General features: G+C 42.0%; 1 protein-coding gene across 1 annotated transcript in view; it reads right to left on the reverse strand.

Annotated features, from left to right (window-relative positions):
• Nucleotides 1–21,810, reverse strand: part of TXLNB (taxilin beta) — a 121,949-nt gene that overhangs the window by 41,694 nt on the left and 58,445 nt on the right. The window contains exons 6-7 of the mRNA XM_068231685.1: nt 18,901–19,020; nt 5,240–5,314 (exon numbers count right to left, since the gene is read on the reverse strand). Of these exons, the coding sequence (XP_068087786.1) occupies nt 5,240–5,314; nt 18,901–19,020 (195 nt within the window). The remainder of the gene's footprint in view (nt 1–5,239; nt 5,315–18,900; nt 19,021–21,810) is intronic.

Here is a 21,810-nt window from a genome sequence, read left to right on the forward strand (position 1 = left end):
TGTAGCCATCTGGCCCTGGGCTTTTTCCATTTTTTAAAGCCTGAATAGCTGCTATCAATTCGCTCTCTTGGAAATCTCCCTCTAGTGCCCCCGATTCTTCCTTCGGAATCCCCGGTCTTTTACTCCCCCTCAGATATTCATAAATTTTTTCTTTCAACTCACCAATTGAAAGACTATGATATTTACCTTGAATATTATATAGTAAGCTATAGTATTCTTTAAAAGTTTCCGCTATGTCTTTTGATTTATGTAACAGGCCCTTTGAGTGGGAGTTTATCTTTGGAATATAGGACATCGTTGATCTGGGGTGGATAAATCTCGCTAAAGCATGACCACTTTTGTTTCCCAATTCGTATAACCGAGACTTGAGTTTCTCTCTATAAAAGAGAGTTTTGGCGTCTAAAATTTTTAACAAATCGTGTCTTACTCTAGATAATTTAATGGCTGTTCCAGGATCCCTATGTGTCTTATGCAAATTCTCCAAGTCATGAATCTCTGATAACAACGTGGACACCTGATGGGCACGCTCTTTCTTAATGCGTGCTCCATGTGAGATAAGAATCCCGCGCAAAATACACTTCACAGTTTCCCATTTGATCTGAGGGGAAGAAGGATCCCCGACATGTGTTATATGAAAATCAGCAATTGCACGTTGCAGTTCTTTTTTACATAAGGGGTCCTCCAAAAGACCACTGTTCAAGCGCCATACAAATTCAGACTTAGGATTATCTCCGAGCACAAATGAACCAATCACAGGAGAATGGTCAGACCACAACATCTGACCAATCTTACACTGAAATTGAAGATCTAATAAACGGTGAGACACTAACATATAATCTATTCTGCTATATGAGTTGTGTAAAGGAGAAAAAAAAGTATAGTCTCTATCCGACGAGTTCATAACCCCCCAGCCATCGACCAACCTAAGTTCCTGCAATCTATGTTTACTCTTACATAAAATATTATGTGGAATTGTAGTTTTACCGGACGAGGAATCCCACTTTGGGTCCAGAGAAAGATTCAGATCCGACCCCACAATTACATAGCCTTCCATAAACCCCCGAAGATCGGAAAGATACCCCAACAATCTTTTCCCTTGTTGTTTATTAGGCAAGTAAATTCCCGCAATAGTAAGAATCTGAGACAAATGTTTAATTTTCAAAAATTAAACAATTCAAAATCTCCCAGTATTATCTACTTTACTATCAATCAAATCGAACTGGAACATTCTATGGAAACCCGATTGAGACTCCTCTTGATTTACTCTCAGGATTAGTGCACTGAAACCATTTTGGGTAGAGATCCGAATGAGCCAGAGGAATCTTTCCCGATTTAAAATGCGTTTCCTGTATAATTAGTATCGACACCCGCTGTTTATGAGCGTTATATTTATTTATTTATTTATTGTATTTATAAAGCGCCAACAAATTACGCAGCGCTGTACATTAATTTAGGACATGTAAAAGAAGGATACCGTGCACCTATCTCTTAACCAGTTCCAAGTGCCGTCCGAATCTTCCCCTGGTCACCTTCACCTCCCTCACCGCTGCAACTTCTAGAAAACAGGTTTGACCTTTGCATATGTCAATGCCTTGCTTTGTTTACGCTGGCTGAAGAAAGGAATAAACAGATGGAACTGGTTAAGAGATAGGTGCACGGTATCCTTCTTTTACATGTCCTAAGAATATTGTGGTGCTCTGCACTAGATTTTACTTGCTGCACTCCTCGAAGTTCCCCCTGCCAGCCCTGTAGAAGTTATTTAAGCAACAGAAAGGTGGTGATGTGATTAAAGTATGTGATGCAAGCGCCCTCTGATTAAGATCCTGCAACCCCCAGATCCAAGCAATTGAGTGCCAGACCACAAATCCTTCTGCTATATTGTACATTAATTTAGGTTACAGACAATACTTAGGGGTGACATACAGCAATATGACAATACTTGAATACAAGAAAGACGAGATCACGCAGCACAGTATGAGTACAAGGCAATGTTTAGTCACTGGAGGGGAGCATGGAGATTAGGCAAGTTAGGTTCACTCAGATGCATAGCATGGGTGTACAGTAATGGAGGTGCATGATCAGGTTGGACACAAAAGGAGGAGGACCCTGCCCAAAGGCTTACAATCTAAAGGGAGAGGTAGGGACACGAGAGGTAGGAGACCAGAGTTCAGCTGTGGGTTTAGAGCACTTGTGAGGGGTAGTAGGCCAGAGTGAAAAGGTGAGTTTTGAGGGCTTTCTTGAAGATGTTGAAGGAGGGGGCTGCCCTAATGGGTGGAGGTAGGGAGTTCCATAGTGTTGGAGCAGCTCTTGAGAAGTCCTGGAGGCGTGCATGGGACTGGGTGATGTGGGGGGCGGTTAGGCGAAGTTCATTGGAAGAGCGGAGTGAGCGGCTAGGTGTGTACCTCTGAGTAAGATCGGAAATGTAGGTTGGACAGGTTTTGTGGACAGATTTGTAGGTCAGACACAGTATCTTGAATCTGATTCTGGACTGGATAGGAAGCCAGTGGAGGGATTCAAGGAGGGGATCCGCCATGGTGGAGCGATGGGAGAAGTGGATAATTCTGGCTGCCGCATTCATGATGGACTGCAGTGGGGCTGTTCGGGTCATAGGGAGACCAGACAGCAGGGCATTGCAGTAGTCAAGGCGGGAAATTATGAGGGCATGGATGAGGAGTTTGGTGGTGGCAGAGGTCAGGAAAGGGCGAATCTGACAGATGTTATGAAGGTGGAAGTTGCAGGACTTTGTGAGGTTTTGGATGTGGGGAGTGAAGGAGAGTGCGGAGACCAGGGTGACACCCAGACAGCGGGCTTGAGAGGTAGGGTAAATAGTAGTGTGGTTAACAGTGACATGCACATCTGGGAGGTTTATGGATGTCCGGGGTGGGAAGATCATAAATTCCGTTTTGTCTAGGTTTAGTTTCAGGAACCTAGCGGACATCCAGCAGGAGATGGCTGATAGACAGGAGGAGACCTTGTCCATGGTAGTGGTGGATATGTCAGGGGTGTGGAGGTAGATCTGAGTGTCATCTGCATACAGATGATAGTTAAAACCCATGGAGGAGATAACCTTGCCAATGGAGGATGTGTATTAGGGTGAACAGTAGGGGGCCAAGGACCGAACCTTGGGGGACTCCCACCGAGAGGTGGTTGGGGGTGGATGAGGACTCATTGAAGGCGGTCGTGAAGGAGCGGTTGGAGAGGTAGGATGAAAGCCAGGACAGGGCAAGATCGTGAATGCCCATAGACTGGAGGGACTGGAAGAGTAGGGGATGATCTACTGTGTCAAAAGCTGCTGAAAGATCAAGGCAAGGTCATTCACCACTTTGGTGAGAGCAGTTTCGGTTGAGTGGGCAGGCCGAAATCCAGATTGCAGTGGGTCTAGCAGTGAGTTGGCATTGAGGAACTGGGTCAGGCGTTTGTGAACCAGACGCTCAAGGAGTTTTGAGGCAAAGGGGAGGAGGGAGATAGGACGGTAGTTGGAGGGTTATATAAGATCTGGGATCTTTTCCTCGGCTAGTTCAGACCCTGGCATTAAATGTCATAGATATTAATTTACCCATAATCTGGTGGGAAGGGGATCATAGCTGTCTAATCCCAATAGACTGCATTCCAAGCACACACATCCATCTTACATTTAACTCCTACTTCCACACTGTCACGGACGGTTGCGGGGCCGCAGGCTCGTCCTGTAACCGCCCGTGAAGAAAAAGCGATCGCACTCGATTCTCGGCATCGATTGCGCTTCAAATCGATAGAATCTGGGTTGAGTGTGTAGGAGCAGCTGAGTCTTTTCCCAGCAGAGAGATAGCATCAGCCTAACTGCAGGATGGCTCTTTTGATATGCTAATGAGCCTGGGCCCAGAGAGTCCCTGGCTTCAAGCTGTGCTGATGGCCCATCCATCAGGTATAGGTGACAGTGACAAGCACCATGACAGAAGCAATCTAGAGTGAGAAAACTCAGACACTCCGGCTCCTTCCCCCAGCAGGGGAGCCGACATGTGGCTTGCTGCTGCCAGCTTCAAAAGGACCTCACCTAGGAATGACCTGCTATCAATCCCAGAGGTAGATCATATTCCATAAACTGCTATATGTGTCATATTTTCTGTGTTGCCAGGCTGGCAGACCCTCCAAACTAGCAGAGCATGGAGGGCCCTGTCTGGCGTTGGTTCTGAGAACATTTCAGAACATTCTGAGGTAAAGACTGCCAGTTAGACAGTTCAACAGTGCCCTAATGATACCACAGGGGTCCCACCCCTCATGTTTGGTATCAGGCTGCTGGGTACATCGAGGCAGACCTGAAAATATTAGTAAATCTGCCCTGACCTGTACGGTTCTGTGAGATAGAGCCCATATATGGTTAAGGTATGATTTCTGGTCCCCAGGACAAGGGGAGGACTCATCTCATGTTCTAAGGGGGTGTGTGGGCCCGCCCTCACTCCCTCCTACTGAATCAGGGGCATAAGAATGGCAGAGGACCCAAACTCAGTGTCCTCCACCCTGAAACATCTTGAACTCATCTGTGCCAGCTTGAGGATATGCTGGCATCCACCTGGTCTGAACTCTGAACTTTGATTGAAACCAAGAACTCTGATTCTTCCCACAAAAAGGACATCTTTCCAGGAACTAAGTATTTTTCTCCCTTCTTTTATTTTTTATACTGGCTATTACTGTTTTAATAATTGTTGATTTTAATAATTGTCTGTATATATTAATTATTTATATTGCTGTGAATAAAAGACTTCCTCCAAGTCATTCACTGTTCCGCTACCCTGCTTTTCAGCCGTACACAGGAACTGATCCCAAGTCTCTGGAGAGACGCTACTATTGGTTGTTTTTGGCTAGACAGAATACAGCGTGTTTTAACCGTTTTTATTCGCAGGATCAGTCAGGCAGTCGGGTCCACGGGCCCCTACCCGTGGTGGTGGCAGTATACCCTGAATCGTGTGTGAGTTGTAATTACCCGTATCTCACAGGCTCCCTTCTGGTTTGTCTGTGGCTAATTCCCAACGGTTCCTGCGCATTGACTGCGACCAGAGTTCGCGTGATCCGTGCGCTGGCACCGTTTGGAAGGCCATTTGCGGTCAGCCACGAGGGCTCCTGTGACACACACCCTCTCCACACTTTACCTCTTTTCTGCCAGAACAACTACCTCATACCATTACTACCATTATAACATGTGTGCGCTGCATGTCTCAGCAAAGTGTAAAAATATCTTACCAACTTTGGCCTCAGATTTTACCTGGGTTTTCAGAACAGTCTCTTGATCTTTCAGCATTTTGCTCTGTAACTTCCACTCAGCAGCCTGGGTCAGCAACTGTTAGAATGAAAATGACATGGTATCAGCCTAGTCAGCAGAGCTTCTAATGGCTAATCTGAAATTGTAACTTCAGCCATATCTTCCTTTGTTTGTTTTTGAAAGATTAGAAAAGAGTTTCAATCTCTGTTAGGTTCTTAATGTCATAGAGGAACTATAACCACGGACTGAACTTCATCCCAATCAGTAGCTGATACCCCTCATGACCATGCCTGTGACAGTTTGCTGTCTGGGAACCTTGTTGCATTGTGGGAAATAACAGCTTTTTCCAACTGCCAAGCAAGCAATATCTCCCTCTGTGCATAGAACTCTCAGTAATGCACATTCCCGTACATATCACTTGGCAGAACTAAAAATGTCACCACCATTGCTAAATTTCAAAATGTAAATCAGGGAGAGGAAATATTTTACAATGGACAAACACTGACTAAATAAATGTATAAATGAATAGTGTTTAAAAATGTTATGCTATCTTCACTACAGTTCTTCTTTAATTTATCCTGTTTAGGTGATATTCCCTTACTTCCTGTCTTGAGACTATACATATAGCAATTCCACACTTGATAGTTGATCCTGGAACAGATATCCCACTGGTAGGGTCAACCCCAAATCTTGACCTAGGTGGCTCCCACAATATTCTCTTCATTTCCAGCCCTAGTGCTGTCACTTGAGCAGGAAGTCAGGAGAACCCCCCCCCCAAAGGGGACACAAACAGCATTAAAAGCAGTCAGACATTTTTTCCCTTTTCCATGCTGAAAACAAAGCTTTGTCTGGGGTTTTCTTTACAAGATCATACTGATTTTATGTTATGGAAATCTTCTCATTGCTTATGAGTTGAGGTAGAATTAATGTAGCAGTAACTACTATATATTTAATTTGTATACAGTAAATAAATGTTTTAACTTAATTAAGAAGATAATTAATTACACCAGTATCTTTTTTTTTTTTTGCTTATAGAAATGATCAATGAAGTTATGGACCTCTTCACTGTGAGAATCTCGGAATAATACAGTATACAAAATAGCATGTGACCCAGTCACCTTATGTCTCATTTTTGTCCTTACATAGACGTACCGTATATCACCTTTCTATTTTTAGAAATGACTCTTCAACATTGTAACTTGTGCAGATTTGATTCAGTTGATTGGGTTAATGAAGTAAGTAGGATTTTAACCAACTGCATTTACAATAACATAAAATAATGATATTTACTTATATTACTGAGTATGCTTGTACTCTAATATGCATATCATTTACTACCTTTGTTGACATTGAAGAAATGAGTAAGCAGCAGCCCATTCTCTCTACAGTGTTTACAGATTTTAACATCACTTAAGCAGAGGGGGAATGTATATTTCTGAGTGTATAATGCCTATTTAGTTTTTGAGAGGCAGTGAGGAAAGTTTGAGACAGATTACTCAAGCAAAGATCAGCACAATGTAACAGCAGATACTATGCATACTGTGGTTGACATGCCTGTATCTAAAAGAGGAGGTAAAATACATAATTCAAATATATGGCATTATTAATCAGGGCCTCATTTTAAGTTATTCTAAGTACTTCTTTAAGTTATTCTAAGCACTTCTTTATAAGTATTGCATTATAAGTGCAATACTTCTTAAAGGTTAACAAAAGGGGATTTGTGTGTACTGCTCACACCAATCTAATCCCAAATTCTGCTTCCTGTATGGGTCTAATCAGTTTATTAGTAGATTTTTTTGCAGATCATTTGCAGATCATTCATTCAGAATCACCTGCCATGTCTGTAAAATATGTTCAGGTGGAGGATTCAAAAATAAAGGTAGATTTTATTAACTTCAAAATGTCAAAATACATTTTTTAGTTCTTATGTTTGTTATATTGATTCTTTTAATGAAAGTTTAGGTTTTGTTTCAGTGTGTGAATGAATACTCATATTTCTTCTTGTATGCCTTATTACTTTCAAACACTAGATGGCAGCACATGACTTAAAGTGTGATTTGCAGATGATGTCATGCTTCTAACAGGACTGTTTTCAATATCTTGTATTTACTGTTACATATAATCGACTGCATTGTAAACGTTTCGTAATACAACACAGTGTTTACTAATTCCTTTCATTACCATTCCACTCATTTCCTTATCAGCCCTGCAGTTATTTATGATATGTTACAGTAAATACCTTGAGAATAAATGTTCAGGTTTATTAAAAATAGTAACAATGAGTTTTTGTGCAGTAAGGCCAATATGGATGTGGGTGACTGAATGCAATATTGCAGTTTTTTTTTTTTTGTCCTCACTGACCTCGTTACATTTCTGTATCGATTGCTTTCTTGTTTTCTGTTTCAGAAAACATGAGACTTACTTAGGAAATAAATATAACATAAATGGTGATGTTGATAACTGGGAGAAGTGACAGTTCAGTAAACATTTTAGGCATATCTCATGAACGTTTCCTTTTCTGGAGGGACAGTCCCTCCTTTAGACACAAATCCCTCTGTCCCTTTTTCCCCCTCTATTGTCCTTTTTTGGTCTGATGTACAGATCTGTGTAAATGAATGTATTTACCTTCAAAATGTTGTAACACTGCAAACATGGTCTGTCCCATATATAAAGTATGGCTTTGCTGATCTGCAAAAACTATTATGAGGGAAGACTTGTGATAGAAGATAGGACCAATGTGATATGGAGATTGGAAACGTCTGTTGCTCAGAAATTCTTTACAGCTTTCCTGATTGGAAGCCTGATGAGGCTGTAGCTATGGGTATGGCATGGTCATGTATATTGCCAAAAAATAGACATGCCTTAGGGAACCAGAAGTGGCCGATATATGAAGGCTGCCATATTTATTTCCTTTTAAACAATACCAGTTGCCTGTCAGTCGTGCTGCTCTATTTGCCATCTTGTCATTTGAGGAATGTAAGAAGCTTGGCTTCTGAGGTGTAACTGGGCCTGAATATAGAATTTGCTATCTTTTCTCTTTGTCTACGTGTGTTCTCCTGTAGTAGGAACATGAGCTCCTGTCTTAAACCTGAGAGTTTGAGAAGTAATGTTGAGCTTGGGGAGCTGCCTTGGTGGATAGAAGACTCTAAATTAGATATATCTGATATGAGCTGGGATATCCTAAGACCCTTCTCTTTTTTGAGCCTTGTACCGTGGGAGATAAATATCCCTCTTAACAGACACTTGAGGGCGACCATAGGGTCGTTCTCATGATTAGAGGGGAAATCAGCCAATGCCTTTTTGATATCTGCTAGGCAGTCCATGTCTCCCAAGGACAGGGTGCAGCCTCCATGGGATCGATTGGACCACAATGTTGGGCCTATTTCAGAGTTTTTGACTCTGTTCAGAATAATATTTGATATCATGATTTGGTCCAGTGGTTACCAAACTTTTTTGGGTGAGGGCACCCTTGATGGCTTTGAAATTTTTTCATGGCTCTGTACAAATTAACAAGCTGACACATCATTGCATTCCAGCAGTTCTGGAGGTGTGTTTAGCTTCTAAGGGTACCAATGGTTAATTTGCATATATTCAGCAGTGTTGCTCTGGGAGACATCTCAAGCTCACTCCAACCTGAATTATCGCAAATTCTTTCTGTTTTAGGAAAGCAAACTTTTGTTGTTTTTAAATTTTTTCAAGGCACCCCTCGGCAAAAACAACTACCGAAATGCTGTTATGACCCTTATCAGGCGACAACCCACTCCAAGTAGCTAGTGATGCTTATTAGGCACCGCGATTCCTCTCATGTTCAACTTCAACTATGGTTGCGGGGACTAAAGGTTAACTAGCATAGCAGGTAATGCAGCCACATTGTATATCAATGCACGGTTGCATTACCTGATGGTATTGCATAAAGGATCGGGATGCATGCCGAGGAACCCCTGAAAGGTGCCCGAGGCACACCAGGGTGCCGCGGCACCTAGTATGAGAACCCCTGATTTGGTCTATTGTAATTAATCTTTTTAATTTTTTGCACAAATATATATTTTTTTTTTCATTATTTCTTAATTTGTTGAATTATCTAATTATTGAATTATGCATTTTAAGAGCACTATTTAAAGAGACACTGAAGCGAGAGAAAAAATATGATATAGTGAATTGGTTGTGTACAGGGCCGGCCCTAGACTATTTGCCGCCTGAGGCACAAAAAAAATTTGACGTCACTTCCTGCAGCGTTGCAGGAAGTGACGTCAGTGGAGCGCACGCTTGAAACGAGGAAGAGGTGAGTCCTCCCCGCCCGTGCCTCTTACACATAGCGGCTGCTTGTATTTAAGGCTGGAGGGGAGCGGAGCACGGGGGACCCAGGCGAGGGAGGGGGGGGTCCAACCCCCCTCCCCGCCGCTAGGCCCAATACCCCCGTCCTGCCAGCTACCCCTCCAGCTCGGCGGCCGGCTCCCTGCACCCACGGACGGGCGGGTGCCGCCCCTGGAATTTTGCCGCCTGAGGCAAAAGTTTCACCCCGCCTCATGAGCGGGCCGGCCCTGGTTGTGTACTATGAATAATTACTAGAAGATTAGCAGCAAAGAAAATATTCTCATACTTTTATTTTCAGGTATATAGTGTTTTTTCTAACATTGCATCATTCTATAATATGTGCACATTACACAACACTCAGCATTCAAAATGAGTCTTTCAGAGCAGTCTGTGAAGTAATGACCCCTCCTCTAGCAGAGGAAAAGTAAACAGTCCAGGAACAGTTGAGATAATAAAAGTCAGATAACAGCCCTCTCCAGGACTAACTTAGTCTGAGAGCTTAATGGCTTGTTTGCATAGAGATAACAACTGGAGTTTCTCAACTCTTCCTGTACTGGAAACAATTACACTGATGTATCTGATCTTAATGTTTTATTTCTTAGCTGTGCTACACATACAAATCATAATATCATCATTTTTTTTTCGCTTCAGTGTCTCTGTAACTGTAGTACATTTGGGCATGTCCACCAGAAAGAGCTCTAATAACAGCATATAGTCACCTTTTTATAATGCATAACATTTCACAAGGGCGCATGATTTGGTATGCAGGCACAGAAGTGCTTACCCACATGTGCATTGCTTTTAGATGTCAATTTTTTGTGCAAAGATTTACGCACTCTATTTACACTCTCCGCATTTATAAGGGTAATAGGCCAATAGGCCAAAGAGTGGATACACACAGGCTCTCAGTAAGTACTCTTACTTCTTTAATCAATGCATTGACATTCTTGCATTACTTTGCAACTCTTTTGATAATGCACTCCTTTTCTAATGAAACTAATTTTTAATCTCTAGACACTTAACTCACATCTATTCACTTATTTACCTGCTCAGTTGCATTACACCAGTGAGAACCTTATATTTAGCAATCCATGTGGAACATTTATATTGTGAGAAAGAACATTTACAGTATACATTGTTCCACTTTTTTTTCTTTAGTTCCATAATGGTTAGAATATTTACATTATTATGAGCAACCGCATTTGCACACCCATATATAAAAGGAATGGTGTGCAAGGCACAGAATATGGAATGATATGAACAGAAAAGAAAGGCTGTACACAAACTGCACCACCAAAAAACAGTTCTCAGAAAAATACAAATTTTATTGAACATCAAAAAGACCATAAAAACACTTAAAAAAAGGGTCCTATAAAGTAACCGCTAGATCAAAACCCGTTATGAAGACACGTGATAATGCCATAATAAACAATGCCTCACCTCAATATGATAAATACAGCCTAAGAAAACAATACGCTTTAGCCTGAGGCTCAAATAAGAGCCCCAAGTAAAGAATGGAGACCCGGGTCATGCACTAAGAACAGGTGCTAATAGGGTGCAAGTGGAAAAAAGGGGGGATAAATGGGTGAAAAACCTATCACCATGTGTGCAAAAGGGCATATGCTCATGAACGTGCTATAACATTGCTTAGTGCAAATAATCAAATGATGGTGGACAGATATACAACTGGATGCATATAACTACCAAGTGGTATGGCATACTGTACCGACCAGGGACTCCACAGGATGATGATGGTGGCCTAAGGCTGAGGGAGGCATGGAAGGCTCGGCATGATAACAGCTCCTGATGAAGTGATCATAGAGATTACGCCACGCGTGGAGCCTTCCATGCCTCCCTCAGCCTTAGGCCACCATCATCATCCTGTGGAGTCCCTGGTCGGTACAGTATGCCATACCACTTGGTAGTTATATGCATCCAGCTGTATATCTGTCCACCATCATTTGATTATTTGCACTAAGCAATGTTATAGCACGTTCATGAGCATATGCCCTTTTGCACACATGGTGATAGGTTTTTCACCCATGAATCCCCCCTTTTTTCCACTTGCACCCTATTAGCACCTGTTCTTAGTGCATGACCCGGGTCTCCATTCTTTACTTGGGGCTCTTATTTGAGCCTCAGGCTAAAGCGTATTGTTTTCTTAGGCTGTATTTATCATATTGAGGTGAGGCATTGTTTATTATGGCATTATCATGTGTCTTCATAACGGGTTTTGATCTAGCGGTTACTTTATAGGACCCTTTTTTAAGTGTTTTTATGGTCTTTTTGATGTTCAATCAAATTTGTATTTTTCTGAGAACTGTTTTTTGGTGGTGCAGTTTGCGTACAGCCTTTCTTTTCTGTTCATATCAATATTTACATTATTAATATTTATAGTATAGTATACTGTGTGAACATAGACTGCTATTGTATACTATACTTTTTTCCAGAAGTATCCAATGTAAAGTAGTTTTTTTTATTTTGCTGTTGTATTATTATTTGTGAAATTATCATCACTGACTTATGCAAATTGTAAAGAGTATTTATATTTGTGACTGTGCTATTATCAGTTCAATATGCAATTTTCTGCTTAAATTATCTGCAATCTTATAATTCATTTGTGTGACTTTTATAGAAGATCTATTTATTTTTATTTATATTACTATGCTTCTTTGATTAGTTAAATATGTGAATTTATGCTTATAGTGTGTGACGTATGTTTCCTGTAAACGAACTGTTGCCTGATTAAGTATGTTGGATTAATTGTATACATTGCTATTGCGCCAAATAAATATCTCTTTTAGCTATTGGCTGTCTGGAGGTATGTGCATCTACTTACACTCCTTTTTTAGTATTTTAACCTTTTTATCCCATCGCCTACCACTTAGCCACACATGTTTATGTAGTTTAGTAGATGCTGTGTGAGATGGGCCATTCTCCACCTTATATGACTACTGCACTTAGTGGGTCTTCAAGGCCGGATTCATACTTTTTGTGACCCTAGGCCAACTATGAAGGGGCTCTCCTTCCATGGGCCATAGTGCCCCCACATTCCATGTGCAGCCACCTCTTCCATGTGTAACATAACATCCATGTATTGCAGCTCCTCTTTCGTGCACAGCTCCCTTGGGCATCGGCTTCCATTGTTTCATGTGTTGCTCTCCATTTGCAGCCTTCTCTTTTATAGGTAGCAACCCCTATTTCATGTTCAGGTTCCCCCTTGGACTGCAGCCACCCAAGACCCGCCTTTGTGGCCTTTCCGGAAATCCAGCCCTGTGGGTCTTTTGCCCTCTTGTGTCTGGAGGAAACCCACACAAATGCTGGGAGAACACAGAAACTGTGTCCTGGCTGAGATTCAAACATGTTCTAATACTTTTTGATACAATAAAGCGAAGTTTATAGTAAGTGAGTGGCGGTCCATTGAGTAATTTTCATGCAATTAGGTTGTTGTGGCCTAGCCTTCCCTCATGTTTTTGGAGTTTACTAATGTATTAGATAATGGTCTGTGCACCGGAGGAATAAGTATCTGAGATTCAAACCTGGGACTCTAGAGCAGCAAGACAAGCATGCTATTCACCACCCCACCATTATCTGCTCCAGAATTTAGCTATGTTCACAGAGTCATGGGGGCTAATTAACAATAATAGCGTGAGTAACCTCCTGTTACTCGCGCTATTTAATCAGCCCACATGCAACGCTTGCTGCTAGCAGCATAGGGCGCACGTAATTAGCATCACTCATCGGGGCGCACGCTATGCTGCTGTAGTGCAGCATAGTGAGCGCTAGTTACTTTACGCCCGCTCCTTTTGTCCCGCCCTGAACCCCTGCAGGTCCAGTCACTTTAAAGGACGTGATGCTTGCACTTTGATTGGCCCAATAAACTGCCTGTCCCTTGAAATCACTTGACAGGCAGCCTATTGGGCCAATCAAAGTGCGGGGATGGTAATTACGCGTGCTACGCTGCTACTGCGGACTGATTAAATAGCGCGAGTAACTGCCTGTTACTCGCACTATTATGTTAGTGAATCAACCCTATGGTCAGATATTCTGGGACTAGTAGATCTAAGCCCATTTAAAAACAAGCTCTAGGTCTGTGACGATTCGAACCCCCCTCCCCTGTGACCGTCACACAGTCAGCACGCTTGCGCCCACCGCCAGCGCGCACGCACACGCCCGACATGCGCGCGTACATGCCCACCCGGCTGGCCCCCTGGTGCGTCCTGCTCCCTGTCCCAAGGACACACACACACAGGGACAGGGACGCAGAGACACAGGGGGATTATTATATAGGATTGTTGTCAGCCTTAAAGGACTTACGAGGCGAGAGGGGAAAAAAAGTTAAATACCTGGCTGTAAGTTTTATCCACAGATGACACAATCCGCGCCCTCTGTTTCATTCTGCCGTGGTGTCATTTTTCTTTCCCGGCTGTCTCGTGGACGTAAAGTGTGCGAGACTGCCGGGAGCCATGACGGGACCGGAAGAGGACACAGAGCTGCCCAGCCGCACTTACGGCTATGACAACTGCGCAGGCACGGCAGGACCTGGAGACCATATTTATTGGGGCACATGCAGATGACCCGAGGGATCGGGTTGGGTCCTGACCTCGGGCTGTAAAGAAAAATGACACCACGGCGGAATGAAACAGATGGCATGGATGGCGTCCTCTGTCGATAAAACTTACAGCCATAAATCACTGGAGATAGAGTTTTAGTTTTTTTTTGTTCTGTATTTGATGACCAGCCTGGTATTAGTATTCAAATCTGTTGACAACCATACTACATGGAGGTGGTAAAATTGGTCATCATTGGCTAATCAAAATTAGATGTGTACCAGGATATCCGAGTCATACATAAAGAGTGTGCTTTTACTTATGTGGTGCTTCTTACAGCCCCAGTAGTCTTGTAGGTCCGTCGCTGTCCTCCTGATCCTCTTCATTTATACGCCGCTGTGTGGGCTAATATGCAAATGAAAAAGACAATTGGGAGGCACCTACAAGACTACAGGGCCTGGAAGAAGACCCAGGTAAGTAAAGTCACGCTCTTTATTTATGACTTGGGTATCCTTCATGTTCTGTACATCATGTAATATGTAATTAAAGGCATCTGGCATCATTACACTTTTTTGCTAAAAAAATTTGCAAGGGCACCTTTGAAACATGATTGTCTCTTGCATACAATTCTTCTGACTATAAAAGTTAACTGATGATGTGTTTTTAAAACCTTCATTTTTGATGGGAAGCATGGCATGATTGCTAAACAATAAACAAGGTTCAGGATTGGAAAGGTATTGAGTCACCGAGTCTATTTAAATAATGCTTTTTTTCCGGAAGTACTGTAGATGTTGAAGTCAGTTTATTGATATTCAGAAGTAGTGGAGCCAGAAAAATAAACTTGTAGGAAATTAATAAAAGGCAATATGCAATTTGTTCATCTTGTACATTCCAAACCATATTGTTGGAGGAAATATTTTGTAAGCCTCGGTATGGTTTCTTATGATTTATAGACGGCGTGGTCAATAAATAAAATTCTCCAGCAAAAAGAACATTATGTTTTAATAAGCATCTGGGTAAGTATTGTAAACTAAGCAATAATAAAATAGAAGCTGCAACCGCCAAGTAATGGAGAAAGACAGCAAAGTGTAACAGCTGCCTCCTTAATCAAATTGTTTAGGAAAAGGATATGGATAGCCGGTATAGACAGATGGCAATGCCTGAGGGATGTGTCTAGCTGGATAAAAATATGATGATCTTGGGCTGCCAGTCTTGCTGGCTTCAATTACTAAAAAGAAATAACACATTTATTTTATTCCATCACAAAATAGAAAAGGTTAGGAACTTCAGTGTTGATATTTACATAGCTTCTCTCGAGTTGCTATTATCTATGGGTCAACCTTTTAAAAACCTGTGTTGTGTCAGTTATTATAACAGATAGCAAAAGTGAAAGAGAACATATTTCATTTGTGGACATTCAGAAGCAGAATTCTCCACAATACTAGTTGCCCCAACTTAAAGAGGAACTCCACTGAAAATAATGTAATAAAAAAGTGCTTCATTTTTACAATAATTATGTATAAATGATTTAGACAGTGTTTGCCCATTGTAAAATCTTTCCTCTCCCTGATTTACAGTGCATTCTGACATTTATCACATGGTGCCATTTTTACTGCTGGCATGTGATGTAGCTGCTGCTTGCTGTTTTGGCAGTTGGAAACAGCTGTAAACAGCTTTTTCCCACAATGCAACAAGGTTCACAGACAGGAAACTGCCAGGAGTACCATGGTCCTCAGAGTTTCTTGTGGGAGGGGTTTCAGCACAATATCAGCCATACAGAGCCCCCTGATGATCCGTTTGTGAAAAGGAATAGATTTCGCATGTAAAAGGGGGTATCAGCTACTGATTGGGATGAAGTTCAATTCTTGGTCACTGTTTCCCTTTAATCCTTGTACATACTTTCAAATATGATTGGCCAATCAGTGACCAAGTTTACCACCTAGTAGTGTAAGGGTTTACCTACACAATCTGCTCATAGTATTCAATATCTGTTGAACATCATATTACATGGAGGTGATAAAATTGGTCAGTGATTGGCCAATCATAATTGAAAGTGTGTGTGTACAGCGTTTGTACAGTGTGTGTGTGTACAGTGTGTTTTTGTGTACAGTATGATTGTCCTCATTATTTCAGTTTCCACTCTGTATATTGTGTCTCAGCACTAATTGTAACCTTCCGTAGCGTGTCCCAGTGTTTCCTGTAATGTATTCTTGTTTTCCAGTGGAGGGCTTTCCAGTGTCCCCTGTAGTGTATTCTAGCTTTTCAGTGTCTCTTGTAGTGTCGTTAATCTGTTTAATGTCCCTATAATGTATCCTATTTTATAAGTTTTCTTAGTATTTTTTATTCGGTCCATTTTTAAAGGTATGGATGCCAGGAAGCAGTGCATGTTACCATAACAATAGTATCATGTGCGCTGCTCCACTGGTGTACTACCAGTAACATAGCCGTGCGCTATGTTATACAATTATTATTTTGACCTATTTTGTGCCCCAGGCAGGACAACCTGTACTGGCCCTTCGTACATCAGGCCTAAAGAGAGCTACAGACAGCGGTACGCAGGAGTTGTCAGGGAAATTTGAATAAAATAAACCCTACTTACAGGGGGCTTCCTCCAGCCCCAAGCTTCCAGGACCTCCCTCGCCGCAGCTCTGCCCGCAGCCATTTGCCGGAGCTCCGACCCGGTCCGCGGCGATGACATCAGAGCGACCTGGAGGTCGCTCTGTACTGCGCCTGCGCGATCGGCGCTGTCAATCATCACCACGTGGGCCGGAGCGGACTGCGCAGGCGCAGTAGTTCTGCGCCTGTGCAGTCCGCTCCGGCCAACGTGGCAGTGATTGACAGCGCCGATCGCGCAGGCGCAGTACAGAGCGACCTCCAGGTCGCTCTGACGTCATCACCGGGGACCGGGTCAGAGCTCCGGCAAACGGCTGCGGGCAGAGGTGCGGCGAGGGAGGTCCTGGGAGCTTGGGGCTGGAGGAAGCCCCCGGTAAGTAGCGTTTATTTTATTCAAATTTCCCTGACAACTCCTTTAATGTAGAGATGTTCCCTCCAAATGTTCCCTCCGGGTGATCCAATTTACTTCCATATTGCTGTACAATGTTTGGAAACATACAGTAAAGCAGTGTTAAAGCAGGGCTTTCACAACCCCCTACTGTCTGTTTGTGGTATTAGCCAGCAAAACAGAAGTTTGCTTTCAAAAAACAGAAGGTATTTGCAATAATTCAGGTTGGAGTGAGCTCTGAGGTGTCCTGTCCCAGAGTGCATCACTGCTGAATATGCAAATCATCTCTTTGTTGTCCGTCATAGCTAGACACACCCCCGGAATGGCTGGAAGGGAATGATATGTCAGCTTGTTAATATTACAGAGCCAAACTAATCCAATGTGCATACAGACTGTTTTGGATTGGTGGATTCTCATCATTGCATGGCATGGAATAATGAGCCTCTATGGGGTAGTACTTGAAACACCCAGAGTAACAGATTGCCCAGAAAGCTCATGGTGAACCAGAACTCCTAGGAGGAGTGATATAGATCAAAAATCCTCATTATGGTAAAGATTAGATTGTGAGCCCCTCTGAAGGACAGTCAATTACATTACTATATACTGTGTAAAGCACTGCAGAAGATGTCAATGATATATAAAATAAAAAATAAATAAATACATTTGTTAACTGCATGGTTGATTACACATAACAACATCTAGTGTAATTTGCCCATTTGTACAAGGAACAAAAGAGTGGGCAGTAGATGGACTGATGATGAGCAGATGAGCCATACAGTAACCACACAGTTCAAACACTTCTCTGACTGTAGGTTGTCTACTCTGGGAAAATGGGAGAATGTGACTTTTGAGGAAGGACTCTGTAAAGCTCTGCATGATATGTTGACAGTATATAAATATTGGAAACTAAATATAAAAATTATTAAAAAAAATAATTGTCACTATCTGTGAATGGTTGGATCAGGTCAATTATATGTCTGTGTTAATTATCAGTAGTCAGGCGCCCAAATGGTGGTTTGGGTGCCCGATGCAACTAGTAGTCAATCAGCTAATGTCTATAGACCACTATTGCAAACTACTACTGGTCATTTTGGTGCTGGGGTTTCAAGGTTAGTATTAGGCACTTCCCGGAAGGAGGCAGGGGGTTAGGGTTAGGCACCAACAGTGCGAATCAGCTAATTTGGGCACCGCCACAGGCCGTAATGACAATTACAGTTATGTCGGCACTCAGTGACTAATTTGGATGCTGGCGACAACTGAAGCTCAAATATAGAAAAATAAAAAAGACAAGATAATTTGGCCACTGTAAATACCCAGTGCCCAAATTACATGTTATCCCTGAGTCGCTATAACTTGGGGGGCAGGGGGGGGGAGGATTCAGCAGGAGCAGGGTGAGCCATCTTTCAGCTTCACTCAAATTTGCCCACACCATTTTTGGCAGTTAGGCAACTACTGAGGGGTTAGGGTTAGGCATTAGGTGGGTTAGGCATTTATAGCAGAGTGTTCAGCAGTTGGGAATGAGTGGTACTGCATAGTGTAATACTGGTAATTTAAATTACCAATATTTTACTATTAGCTGCACCACCTACATACTTGTCAATGGTCATGTCAGAATAATCCTAGCAGTCTGCACAGTGTTATTGCCTTTTTTTTTTTGAATTTCATTAGTTATCTATCCATACATGGACCAAATAAGGACATCTTATGGCTTATTATGAAATTAAAGTACCATAAATATTAAGTTACCCAATCTGCCCATGTTTTTTCCATATTATGGTTACTTAAAAAGCATGACTTACAAAATCTTTTTCTCGTTTATGTTTCTCTTCTGCTTCTTTCATGAGCTCCTGGGCCTGTTCCAGCCTGGCATCTACCAACTTCTGCTGCAGTTCTCTCTGTTTAAACATCTTGTCCAGGTGCTGCAAGGATAATAATAATGATAAAAAAACAGCCAGGTGCTGCAAGGGTAATAATAATAATAATAATAATAAAAAATAAAAAAGGTGAGCTCTATACAGTACTGTCTACATAGATGTTATAGAAAGGCTGACGACCATACAGATAAGTTAATTGGCTCCTCTCTTAAAATCCCCCCTCTGGGGGACAGTTAAGGACAAGAATATACACATATACTCTGTAAAAGTGCTGCACAAGATGTTGATACTATATGGATACTATGATAATCAAGAAATGTCTGAGGTGAAAAAGACTACATTTAACTTGAATATACATATGATTATGACTGGTTAAATACCGTCCGTTGCATAAAAGTAGTTCTAGATGCCATTTACTAATATCCATACAACATACTGTCAGTCTGAGTACTTAGACCCCAGCAAATGTGTGGCCCTTGTATGGATACCACAATTCACCAGGCTATATTGACCTTGTGGCTAACCCTAATTCCCCTTCTCCTGGAAGAGAGTAATACTTAAAGTGGACCTGGACTTAATTCTAAATTCTAATTTAAAATCTAAATTATTTAAAATAAACACATGATGTACTTGCAAATGAATATTGCATACTTACCTCACTGTCAGTTCCTCTCACAAGCTCACTATTTTTTTTCTTACAACAATCCCTTCCGGATTATGACAAGATTTTGTAAAAACTGAAATATATCAGCAGCTGTCAGTTACAACTGAAAGGACAACAGATGAGCAAGGTAATGGCCATGTTTCCCCATGGCTCAAGTGGACGATGTTACAGTTTAACAATGTGCTGGCCAGGAAGCTGTTATGGGGTAATGGCCATTTTCAAAATGGAGGATGGGGAATTCCACTGATCACAGTGGGCAAACTGGACGCGGAAGAGGATAAAGAGATTGAGGAGTAGACTATACGGAAGGGAAGTATGATGTGTTTATGTTTATTTTGACTTTTAATTTTCAGTTCAGGTTTGCTTTAAGCAGGCCATATACACATTGATTTTCCCATTCAACTTTTGGTGGATTTGAATACTATGATCAAATCTGTCAAGAAATTATTGCAAATGTCAAAAATTGTCATTTCAATAGTTTTTTCCCCAAACGGTTCATTGAAATTAAATCTCTGTCAATTGGGGGCAGCAAAGGAGTGACAGTAGATTGACAGCCCATAACGTTGCACTGCATAAAGAAGTGAAACACTGCAGTTTGATCAATTTTCAATAGATTTCATGAAGACATCTATTGAAACTGAATGTGCTGTGCTGTGTGAGGTAGGAATCAATTCCTCTCTGATCAGATTCACATCAGAAAGTGATGGATCATTTTGTCACATTGGATGGCAATCTATGTGTATATGGCCACCTTAAGCTGGCCATACATTATACAATTACTTTGCCCAATTTGACATACGATTAGACAAAATTTATGGTCCAAAGTGAGTTGAATGGGGGTCAATGTGATTATTAGCGACAGTTTACTAAGGTGTTTAGTAGCAGTATTTGTTTAATGTTGGATTTAAAGGATACCCGAGGTGACATGATGAGATAGACATGGGTATGTGCAGTGCCTAGCACACAAATAAATATGCTATGTTCCTTTTTTTTTCTTTCTCTGCCTGAAAGAGTTAAATATCAGGTTTGTAAGCGGCTGACTCAGACAGGAAGTGACTACAGTGTGACCCTTACTGATAAGAAATTCAAACTATAAAATACTTTCCTAGCAGAAAATGGCTTCTGACAGCAGGAAAGAGATAACAAGGGTCAGTAATTCATAGATTTTAGTTCTGGCATACTTCAATGAATGTGCCATTGAGCAAAAACAATAAAACAGTTAAAACTTAAAAAGTAGATTTAAACATAAAATAAAACTGGAATATCTTGAAAAGTCATTTTTAGGAGAAGGAAGATAGATACAATCGTTTATTTCAGTGGTTTATTTTATCCTCGGGTGACCTTTAATTCAGGACCACAGGCTCCCCTCCCCCCCCCCCCCAAAGACCAGGCCCTTTTTTGTCAAATAGGCCACTGCAGCTTTAAGGCCAAGCTGCAGGACCGCACAACACAGCACACAAGTTATCCCCCCCCCCCCCCCGCTAACAGAGCTCTCTGTTGGTGGGGTCTGATCGCTCCCACAGTGTTTGTTTTTTTTGCAAATATTATTTTTATTTATTTTTAAATACATTTCCTTATTTTATTTTTTTACTAAACCCTCCCTCCCGCTGCCAGCCAATCACAGCTGATCACCGCCGAGACTCAGGAGGGGACAGCCGTGTCACACGGCTGCCCCCAGTCCAGCGCTGCTGTAGATCTCCGCCTACCAAGCAGGAGATGTGCGCGCAGTGTGCATGCGATCTCCTGCAAAACGAAGCCCCAGGATCGATGTTAAGCGGTCCTGGGGCTGCTGCCGCGGCCATGCCCATCGGCGTGACGCGGTCAGCTACAGGTTAAAGTTCAGCAAGAATTTCAGGGTTGGTGAGCTCCTCCTTAATGCTTGCTGTATTTGCTCAGCATTTTTTTGATGTTTTTGTGGCAATCAATACTGTGTTAGTATCTGCCTTGCATCACCTTTCTGGCTGCTGAAGGAACACTCTGACAATGTGAAGTTGAAATATGAGTAGTTGTTGTGATGCTGCATGTGTTGGGCCGTGTAGATGCTGTTTTGTTTTATTTTCTGAGTGTATGTGATGCAATAGGTTGCTTGCCCTGTTTCCTACCCTACATGCATGTCTATTTTTCTTCCCCAAACTGCACATTTACAGTACTGAATCAAGAAGTCGTAGAAT

The sequence above is a fragment of the Hyperolius riggenbachi genome, chromosome 4 (genome assembly GCF_040937935.1).
Source record: "Hyperolius riggenbachi isolate aHypRig1 chromosome 4, aHypRig1.pri, whole genome shotgun sequence".
NCBI lineage: Eukaryota > Metazoa > Chordata > Amphibia > Anura > Hyperoliidae > Hyperolius > Hyperolius riggenbachi.